The sequence below is a fragment of the Mauremys reevesii genome, linkage group 4 (assembly GCF_016161935.1).
Source record: "Mauremys reevesii isolate NIE-2019 linkage group 4, ASM1616193v1, whole genome shotgun sequence".
NCBI classification, from domain to species: Eukaryota; Metazoa; Chordata; order Testudines; family Geoemydidae; genus Mauremys; species Mauremys reevesii.
This window is the reverse complement of record NC_052626.1, coordinates 61,306,886-61,317,559: the sequence shown is the minus strand read 5'-3', so window position 1 is coordinate 61,317,559 and position 10,674 is coordinate 61,306,886. Positions and strand designations below refer to the sequence as shown.

At 46.2% G+C, this 10,674-nt stretch overlaps 1 protein-coding gene across 1 annotated transcript in view; it reads right to left on the bottom strand.

The window, feature by feature from the left end:
* Positions 1 to 5,378: 5,378 nt before the first annotated feature.
* The window catches only part of LOC120402864 (transmembrane protein 151B-like), a 34,301-nt gene continuing 29,005 nt past the window's right edge, over positions 5,379 to 10,674 (bottom strand). Inside the window, exon 2 of the mRNA XM_039533316.1 lies at positions 5,379 to 7,612. Coding sequence (XP_039389250.1) covers positions 6,182 to 7,612 — 1,431 coding nt within the window. The 3' untranslated portion in view covers positions 5,379 to 6,181. The remainder of the gene's footprint in view (positions 7,613 to 10,674) is intronic.

Here is a 10,674-nt window from a genome sequence, read left to right as displayed (position 1 = left end):
CTGGAATGAAAATGTGTTTTCTCTCCCTCCTCTGTTTCTACGATCTGAAATGAAAAGGCAAGGAGGAGACACTGACAAATCAGGTATATCAAATAGCTAGCAGGGAGCCATGGTGCTCTTGGAGGGTGAGGAATCTATGGCAGATCCTTTGTGGGGACTATGGTGCTCTTGTCAGTTCTTGGGCTATGATGCTCAGTGTATATGATTGCTAAAAGCATAAAGCATTTCCAGTATAATCACTGTAGCTAATCTCTATCTCTCCCTTAAATCCATATGTACAGATCTAGCTATATATGCTGTAGATTGATGCACACATTTATGTGGGTCATTGCTTATAGAAAGTAACTATAGACTCAAGGTTTAGCAGCCTCATGTGAAGAGTAATGGGCATTATATGAACTCTGTATTTCTACAGCATCTTTCATCTAAGGATTTCAACTGTTGAGGTTTACAAATGTCACAATATCCCTCTGAGTGGGTATAAATATTCCCAATTTAGAGAAGGGGGAATTGAGGCAGTGATAAATGAGAAATTCAGATATAGATAAATGAAGTGAGTTGATCAAAGTCACACAGAGAGTCAGTGGCATAGTTGAGGTCTGACTCATTTTTCCTGATTCCCAGTCCCATGCTGTAATTATTAGACAATGTTTCACATACAAGTGTGCTCAGGGCCAAGATAATTGAAACAAACTGCAGCTGAACAGAGAACAAGATGGAATAATAGAAAAACTGACACACAGAAAAAGAGATCTGCTGCCCAAGAGATTTATATGAGAGATAAACAATTGTACATAAAGATTTTTATCTGATGTGCTATCTTACACACAGCCCTGTCTCCTCATCTTGGCAGTGAGTTCAGGTAAAGGCAAGGAAACTATAGAGAATGCACGTAAGAACTGCTGGGTCCCTAAAAATGAGCCTACAGGAGCAGCTTTTTCTGCAAACGTGAGTATGTGATATGAACTTTTTGTTAAGGGCCATAGGCCTGACTCTCAGCTGGAATAATTCGGCATAGCTCTATTGAATTCAACAGAACTACTCTGACTTACACTAGCTGAGGATCTGGCCTCAGATCGTCTCAGAAGTCGGTTATATCCGCAATGATAAGGAGGGAGAACTATGTGAAAATTGGACTGAAATCCTGGATGCTTTGCCAGTTGGACTGCAGACTGCTGTGGGAAAACGTACGGGGGAGTGCTATATTACCATGAAGAAATCAAAAAGAACTGGTGACTTTAGAATGCTTTTAAGATTCAAAGGATCATGAACAAATGTTCCTTGCTTTTCAGCATCAATGATTTTGGGTACTGGTGCCCTTGTAGTATTGGCCCTAGACTACCAATGACAATGTTCATTACACATCAATTTATAAAGCACACACCACAATGACTCATAATTAATCTATCTCCTTCCTTCCTCTATTTTGATATTGTAGTGTTATGTTTCACCTGACCCATTGGATGCTTTATATGCATTTTGGCAAAGGCAGAAAGAGCTCAGCCCTACAAAGGGTCACGTGCATGTTGAAATTTTTTGAATTTAAAAATGTTGGTGAAAAATTTAGTGATGAAATTTTCATGATTCCCCCCCTCCCCTCCTTTTTTTGAGCAACTACAGAGCTGGTCAAAGTGTTGACAAATTTCTAAAAGTAAGGGGGAAATTTTTCTTTTAAATATTGGCCAGATTTTTTTGCTGTTTTTCAACCAGCTCTAATTACGAGGGTTGCTGAAAAATTAGCCTACAAAAGAAGAACAGGCCATCAAAAGACAAAGCAGCTTTGTCTTCATTACCATTGCAGCCTTTCTCTGATGGCTTCAAAATAAAGACCTCACTATAGTGTCACACAGTGTCCCTGTTGTATGTCAAAAGGGATCAAGTTCTGCAAAGACTACTAGATTACATCCATCTGTGTCGTTGCTGCCATTATCCCCCTGCAGTTGTATGCACATTCCCCGTGTTTTAAATGAGGTGGTCTCCAAACAGCTGACATAGTTCACACTCAGATGTGAATGTCCAGTTCTTTCCATTCTCTGACTCTAGCTTCAAAGGGCACAAGTTGTTCCCACAGTCGTTAGAAGACAGGCCTGTCATCCTGCATTAGTAAATTGAAGTGCTGGCAAGAGTGACAGTGAAGTGACATTCAAGTAGCAGGAGTAGCTCTGCTCTGTGGGGAAGGAGATCCAGGATGACTGTTCAGATGCTTCCTGAGCTGGCTGGGGATGGTTGAACCAGCATGTTCAGCCCCAGGTCAGAATGGGAGCTGCATCGGGCTTTTTGTTTTGTCAAATAGCATGAATGAGCTCTGAAGCTAGCCCAGCTGTGTGGGCCTGCTAAGCTAAGGTATAGCTTCCTCGATTATTCCCCAAAGCATGTTCAAAGTGGGGGGAGGAAAACTTGGTGGGAATCCTTAGGGCTTTTCAAGCCCTGCCAAAGATATAACCAAGGAGGTGAGGGACATTCTGATGGAGGTAGTGCACATACCTAGTGAACACATCACTGAAAAGATTAAATTCATTGGTTTGGCAACAGTTGTCTCCCATGTTCTGCCCAACCCATCAAAATAATGGATTTGTTACAGCTTGTTTATATCATATAACAACTTTGCACAGTAATAACCATGTCTAGGGACCCACTTATAATACGGCTGTCCCTTGACATAGTTGAAACACGGGTCAGTCTCAGTCTTGCACCTAAATATCCTTTTAACCATGTCCCCAAACTCACTGCGCTAGAGCCTTGGACGTGACTGAGGCTCTCACACAGTTCAGAGATGTAGGCTCCAGCTACGCTCCAAGACTGAACCACATTTTAACTGTGTTGGGGGTACTCGCACTGTAACCATGTTATCTGACATGGCTGTGATCGCAGGCTGAGAGCTATCTTTATCCACATCTGAGCCCCTTCCTTTCACGTAGTGTGTATGCCTCTATCATCCCTTTTCTGTCTCCTTTCGTGTTCCCTTCTCCCTCTCCTCTACCTCTCCATCACTTCTTCTAGTAGGAACTAATGCTGAAATGTGTCCAGTTCCTGTATTTGTGGAAGCTGCAGCCTCCTCCAGTTCTTAAGTCTTTCATATGCTCTCAGTTTAACTCTGTGCGTGTGTGTATGTAAAGGAGAAAGGGAATCATATTAAACAGTCTCAACTACTCCATCTAAAAATAATTAGAGATGAGCTCAAGCTATAGAGCTCAGATCTGACTCTTGATCTGGATTTAAAATCTCCCCCTGTTCTGAGTGGTGGTGGGGTATGCCGTTGTTCAGATCTGAGGTTTGGGTGGCTCATTATAGTGTGAATCTAGGTCTGAATTCTTCCTAGGTTTGAGGTTTATCACAACTGAGATTTTGGGTTGAGTCCATCTCTAAAAACTCCCCCAAACCTAGATCTGGCTCTTCAAAGCATTGGGGCAGATAACTCTATGCACTTTTTTTAAGGTAATAAACTAAAAGCATCAAATATGTTTCCTAACTTTTATAATTAGTACCCAGCTGTCAGAGTGGCAGGCACTTACATAAAATATTTAAGAAATAGATAAATTCCTGTAGACTGAGACAACCTTTTGATTGCAGTCACCATCATTTACGGATTAACTTTGTGTTGCATATGTGAAAGCAATCCCTATCTCTCTTGTGTTGAAATAAATGCAATATTACAAAACAGAATAATTAAACCAAAAGGATTTTTACATGATGCAACAGTCAATGCCATAAGAAATCACTGTATATGTATAGATACAGATCTGATCTACACATACCAAACAGACAGTACAGATTTCAAATTACAAGTAGATATATAAGAAACTGATTTGGGAGTAAGCATTTTTAACAGTCCCTTAGTGGACAATGCTTCTTATTTATTTGCCATGTGGTATTAAAACACCTTGTTTCTGAAAAATACCGTATTGCATTCTGATCTCCACTGTAAGCCACTGATAATCATGATGTCTGTGATCCACCCAACAACATTTCTAGGTCTTGTTCAGTGTTAGACGATCACTCATTGGATTTTGGATGCAGGGTTGCATTCTGAGATGATCCCCTCGCAGTTCCTGAGAACGGCCAGCCGCCTTTGATTCGTTCAGATCTTGGAGCTAGGAAATGTTTAAAAAATGCTGACTCCCCAGATGGGAAAGCAGGAATGCCACTGACAGAGCCTAGAGCCTTGTCTAGTGTTGCTAACCGCAGTTCAGCTCCACGAATAGTAGAGTACCCTGTTGTAGATGTGTCATGGGGTGCCACCGCTATTTTAACCAGTGTGTCATTTAGACCTGCTCTGAGCAGGATTAGATGACACGGGGCCAATCTGGCATTACACTAAGGCACCTTTACCATGGTCTGGCAGCATAAAGGGGCCTTATGGGGAGCAGAAACAGCACCCCAAGGATACCCCTGCAAAATGGGTCTCCTAGCCAGCATAGAACTAGCCTGATACAGCTGTGATCCCAGCCCCTGATGTTGGGGTCATGGAGTGGGATGCTGAGAATGGGGCAGGGGATGTAGCTTAGTAAACAGAGCTACAGCTGTTCTTTGTTTCCCAGGGCTCACAGAAGGCATGGGAAGCAGAGTTTAAGTTAGAGCAGCTCTGAAGTTGCTCTAACTTACGCTGAGGGCTGTGGCAACCCCCAAACAGCCCCAGAATATGGGGAGCACAAAGGTGACAAAAGACCACCATTGCCTTTTGGCCACCCCATTCCTGTGCCAGGTGTGGGAATGGAGTAACTGGGAAACGAGGTCACAATGCTAAAAATGGTGGTGCCAACCAGCACTCAGTCTACATTAGCACCCCTAACATTGCTAACTTTGAAGGGTGGAAATGGGGCTAGCAACAAGAGGAAATTTTATTGACAAGGCCCAGGAGCATGACAAGGCCCAGGAGGAAAGGTGGGATGGAGCATGTTCTTTCCTTTTACTGGTAATCTTCAGTATTTTGGGGCTTGACCCTTCAGCGAAAGTGCTGGGTGTGCAGCATCTTTAAGTATCAAGCCCTTTGTTTATACAAATGGACCATTAAACTTGTGCTGTGTAGATATAATTTCTTACCAGTACTAAATGGCTGTACCCAGGAGCGGCACCAGGGTTTCTGGTGCCCTAGGCAGAATTCGGGGGGGCGGCATTTTGTGCGCCCCCCACGGGGCGTGCGGGAGCTTCCAGTTCCACTCCCATCGCGCCGCCGAAGAAGGACCCTCCGCCGAAATGCCGCAGGCGACAGCAGCAGTCATTGAGCTGCTCAGTTGCCTGCCGCTGTTTTCCACGGCACATCGGCAAAAGGTCCTTCTTCGGCGGCACGACGGGAGCAGAACCAGAAGCTCCCTTGCGCCCCGTGGGGAGCGCACAAAATGCCGCCCCCCGAATCCTGGGCACCCTAGGCAATCGTCTAGGGTCGCCTAATGGAAGCGCCAGCCCTGGCTGTACCCAGAAAGCAAGGAAGACACTTTGATTAGGCAAGATCCAGCTCTCTAAGACCCTGGGAAGGAAGGATGAGAACTTAGGGAGCAGAACTGAAACAGCCGAAAGAAAGACAGGCATGGACAGAGAAGAACAGGAGACAGTGAAAGAGGGAGGGAGTAAATGAGAGAAGGAGGAGGGAAAGATAAGCCTGGTCTGGTGGTAATAGCAGGTGACTGGGAGTCTGCAGATTTGAATTCTGCTTCTGGCTCTGCCACTGACTTGTTGTGTGATCTTGGGCGAATCACTTAACCTCTCTGGGCCTCAGTTTCCTTTCTTAAAAGAGACTTGAGAGGCTAAATGCATCAGTGTTTGCAAAGCACTTTGAGATCCTCAGGTGAAAATTGATGTTGTGGTGCAAAGTATAATGACTGAAATGTGAGGGGAGGATGGAGATGGGAATGAGAGAGGAGACAGAAACAGGGGATGAAAGGAAAAGGGTGACTGATGAGCGGAAGAAGGGGAGGAAAGAGGAAAAAAGAGAGGGGACACCCAGTAATGGGGAAGTAATGGAAAGTGTGAGGAAGAGAAATGAGTAGCTGCTTGTCAGAGCGGATATATTTTCTTGCATTGGCAGTGAGGGGAATTAGAATTGGAGAGTTTGCCCTGTGGAGCTAGTGTGTGATGGCACAGTCTTGAAGTTAACAGTTTCCCTGCTGATAGCATCTCTGTCAAACAGCACTAGTGCAATGGAGCTGTCCTGGGGAGGGAGGAGCCATAGAACCATAAGGCCTGATCACAGAGCCGTCTCCAGGCAGGATGAGCGCCGGATGTAGAAGCGCCTCCCCTCGTGCCCTTCAGGCCTGTGCACAATTAACACTGGGAAGAAGCGGGCATCCTGGTAGGTGGGTGGGTTTTCATTGATGGCTAGCTGGCTAGAGTAAGAGCAACATTGTTCATCCTGGCAGCCACGGTCCGCAATGCTGCTGCTGCAGCTCCTCCCGAGGCCTGTCCTGTGGGAGCCATGAACCCGGCACAAAGAGAAGCGGCTGGTGTTGAGGGAGAGGCGTGAGTTTCCGCTGCCACTGTGGAAGGCGTAGCGGGAGAAGATGGAGGAGTTGCTGGAGGCCTGGTTGCAGCATTCACAGCCATGAGCTATTTCACTGTACCCACACATGGAGTAGCCGTTGTACACAGGGGAGTGTGTCAGGTCCAGGAGCATGGCCTCCGAGTAGCTGGGGATCAGCTGTCGGTTGGTACAGATGTGCCATTCCAGTTCAGTGCTGTCCTGAGTGTGATCCCGGGGCATGCGATACCTATACAGGGGCTCCTCTGCTATGCCAGGCACTGTGTACTCTAGGCCTAGGAGCTTCTCAACATGGTAGTGCACGTACGCAGTCCGATACTCTATGAGCACCCGCAGTGGCCAGGAAATCATCAAGACAGCTGCCACCCAGAAAGTATAGTGGGACACGTACCATGGGAGATGTTCTGGGTCCCCATAGGCCATCATAAGCTCTTTGAAGTCTATGTTTTTGAGCTGCATGCCTTCCCTGACCTCCATGTAGTCATCCAGCCCCTCAATCTCTGTGAAAAAGTGAGTCCTCTGGGTCAGGTAGGAGTTCTCTGACTCTGTGTTGGCAAAGCTGAAGCACTTGGTGAACTTCAGCTTCGTGGCTGTGTAGCATTCTAGGCCTAGCAGCTCCTTGGAGATGTCCTTGAATCCACAGTGAGAGTAGTCAAACTCAGCTTCAGCCACATGTGTGTTGACCCGCTCATGGTAGACCTGCGTGGTGGTATAAGCATCACCATTGCGGTACTGGGTCACCTGCCGGGTGCGTCGCACAAAGTGGTAGCAGATGGCCTTCCACCAGATACAGGGAGTGGCTTGCTGCATGCGGTTGATACGGTCATAGACGCTGTCCACATCTGCCTTGTACTGGAGTTTGCTTTTGGCATGGCAGTGCCAACATTCCACCAGGTAGGCCATGTACAATATGGTGAGGAAGGCTAGGGGGATGTAGACATAGCCATCAGAGCACGGGCTATCATGGTAGATCATAGACTTGCCTTTGAAGGAGCTATCAAAGCTGAGCTTGGTGACTCGGGCTAGCTGACACCAGGCCACAGCACCCACGCAGCCATACATAAGGATGGAAAGGAGGAGGCATTTCCAGTGGGATTCTCTGCACATGGAGGCACTCAAGGACTGCTTGACAGGGCGTTGCTGAGAAGCAAGAGAAAGAGTAGTTTATGTCAGTGGCGTCATTTTACATAATACATGACTCTTACTTTCAAGATTGTGTTTGGCTTAGCTGCTGAATGCCTTAGGGCTAGCTTGGGCCTATAGGCAGAGCCCTCAGTAAGGTGTGGTTTATAAACTGCAGTCACAGGAGTAGCCCCAGGAAGCACTGCGCCTCAGAAACCTCTCTCCAAGGCACAACACCTTCCCTTTTCTCTCCTTGCTTCACAATGGGAGTAACATGCGGCTGGCCTATACCAACAGGAAATCTACTGCAGACCTCTCTCCTTCTGGTCAAACTAAAATCGCAGCCTGTCTCTCTGACATCTCCTTGTGGAGGTCTAGCCTTCAGCTCAGGCCAAATATGACTAAACCAGATCTTTCTTCCAAAATTCTCCCCGCTACCTCCTTTCACAGTCTCCGAGGACACCACTATTCTTCCTATCACTCATGCCTATAGCCCAGATGTCATCTTCGATTCAGACTTCTGTCTAGGTCCTCATATCCAGGTTTGTACATTCTTTCTGCTTAACATCTCTAAGATATGGCCATTCCTATCCATACACACAGCTAAAACTCTCATCCAGTCTTCTTATCATCTCGCGTCCCAATTACTGCCACATCCTTTTCTCTGGCCTTGACAAAGGCAATTGTGCCCTTTTCATATCCATTCAGAAGGCAAAGATCATTTCCTACCCTGTCTCTTTGACCATGTCACCCCTCTCTTCGTATCCTTTCATGCACTCCCTCTTCTCTGTTGTATCAAACGCAAGTTGCTTGTCTTCACTTTCAGGCCCTTCATGACAGAGCCCTACCTAGGGTTTAATTTGTAATGAAAGAGGTGCTGTGGCTCAAGCAATTTTTTTACATTCACAACAGATGCAGCAACCCCAGAGGCACGGGGGCTATGAACTGCCAAGCCTAGAGGTGCCGGGGCTCAGCCCCGGCACAAATTAAGCACACTACCTGTCATCTCTTATTCAGTATGGAAAAGTCATCTCCTGCCTCTGACCAGCCCGAGACCAGCCTCCATCACCCATGTGTTACATTTCAAAAAAGCACCTTTTGTGCTTTCTCCCCTGTTGCCCCTCATGCCTGGGAGATGCTCTCTGTAGCCATCTGCAAACCCTTCCTTAAAACTTTACTGTGTTGTGATGCCTGCAAAAGACATGACAATGGTTAGGCTGCCGGTGTGCTGAGGCCAGCGTCGATCATGCTGACCAATACTGTCTCACTGTGTCCTTGTACTATCCTCATGTGTTAGGGGAAGAGCCAACGCTTCACCCATTCTCACCTCGCCCATGTGCTCAGGGGTGAGGATAAGCAGAGGCACAATACCTGCTCACTCCTGTGTGCCTAGGCCCCAGATCTAATAGCCCACACAGGGTTCTTATTCTCTGTTACACCCCTATAAGGACACATAGTCCAACTTCTGCCTTCATGTACATCCTGTGCAATCCCACTGAAATCAATAGAGTTGCACAGCGTATGAATGAAAAGACAATTTGGCTGCTGTCTCGGCCCTTACATTCTGCAACTGCTAAATTTCTGAATCCATGCTCTGTTGCTGAGAAGCCTCGGGAGCACTCTTCTTTAGTGGTTTTGCACCCACTCATTCTGGCCACGCCCCAGAGTCGGCAGAGACCTGCCAGAGCAGCATGAAGCCGGAGGAATGTAAACCAGAACCAGGGCCTGTGCCTCCAGCAGCATGGAGCTGACTCAGAGGTAAGAGCGACACCTACCAAATTATCAACACCATGTGTGCAGCAGTGTTGTCTTGGAGGTCTCCCATCCAGAAACTGACTAGATTCAACCATGTTTACTTTCAGTTCTGACAGAATCACAGTTCCAGGTGGCATGGTAACAAGCTGAAAACAATATTGGCTAGAAGCAAAAAAAAGGGCTTATGCTATGTAGCTAATGGTATATATATGAATAGTTCAAATCCAGGAGATCCCCCTGCTTTTGGGGCTCAAAAGGCAGGACACATATCACAAGTGTTTACAATTTACACTCGTACACTCCCACCTGTGTTCCGTGAGAGGACAGGATTAGCGTCCTCACCCTGATGATGTTGCAATGAATCTGTTGCATGTCATGCTGTGCTGGGCTGTAATAAGAAACAAATCAAGCCAAGTAGCCAGAAACTGTAGCAACTGAGCTGTCTCTTTATAAAGAGCAGCAGCAGCGAGAGTTCCAGTACCGGCTGGCTCCAGTGTATAGGCTGGGAGGAGCACACTCAGCAAGAGCCTTACACCTGATGTGTCTCTGTCCTGGCCTCCCTCTTGCTACTGATGCCATTTGACCCCACTCTATAGTAAGGGTGTTGCAGCAATAAAAACAGTGAAACACACCAAGACACATACACCATCTCTCTGCTTTTCCACCTCTGATGCAAAAATAGAACCAATTTATCTCCCAAGGGGCCCCCTCTAACTTTCCAAACTTCTTAACAGCTTCCAACAGATGCCATGTTTTTGTTTCCCCTTAATATTGGTTGCCTGAGGCCCACAACAGGCAAGATTCAGTTCTGGACCAGTGATGAGTTTAAGGTCCAATGCTTCATGATCCTGCAGAGCTAGAAATGGGAGCTTTATGCCATTTGAAAAAAGAGTTTGCCCTTTTCCCAGTGGGACAGCAACATTTGCTTTTAACGTTGCAAGGCTGAGGTTTGACTTTAAAGTCATTCATTTTTAAGCATGAAAGAGCTATTTTAGGTCATTTTTAGAGGTCTTTATTGCTTCCTTTGAGGCTGAGCCCTGTACAGTTGGACTCATGGGACTAGATTCTAATTTCATAGATTCTCATCTCACTCTGGTGTAAACTCAGAGTAATTCCAGTGATTTCAGTGGAATTACACCAGTGTAAATCTAGAGTATCTAAGATCAGAATGCTTCCAGGAGGAAATTATGACAACCACTGGCAGTGTAAAGGGACCAAATTTATAAAAATGTAATTTACATCCACTTTAAGGCCCTATTATGCTGCCATAGTGGTGTAAAGGGACCTTATTACAAATGTAAATCAGGCCCATTTTTCCTCATCTC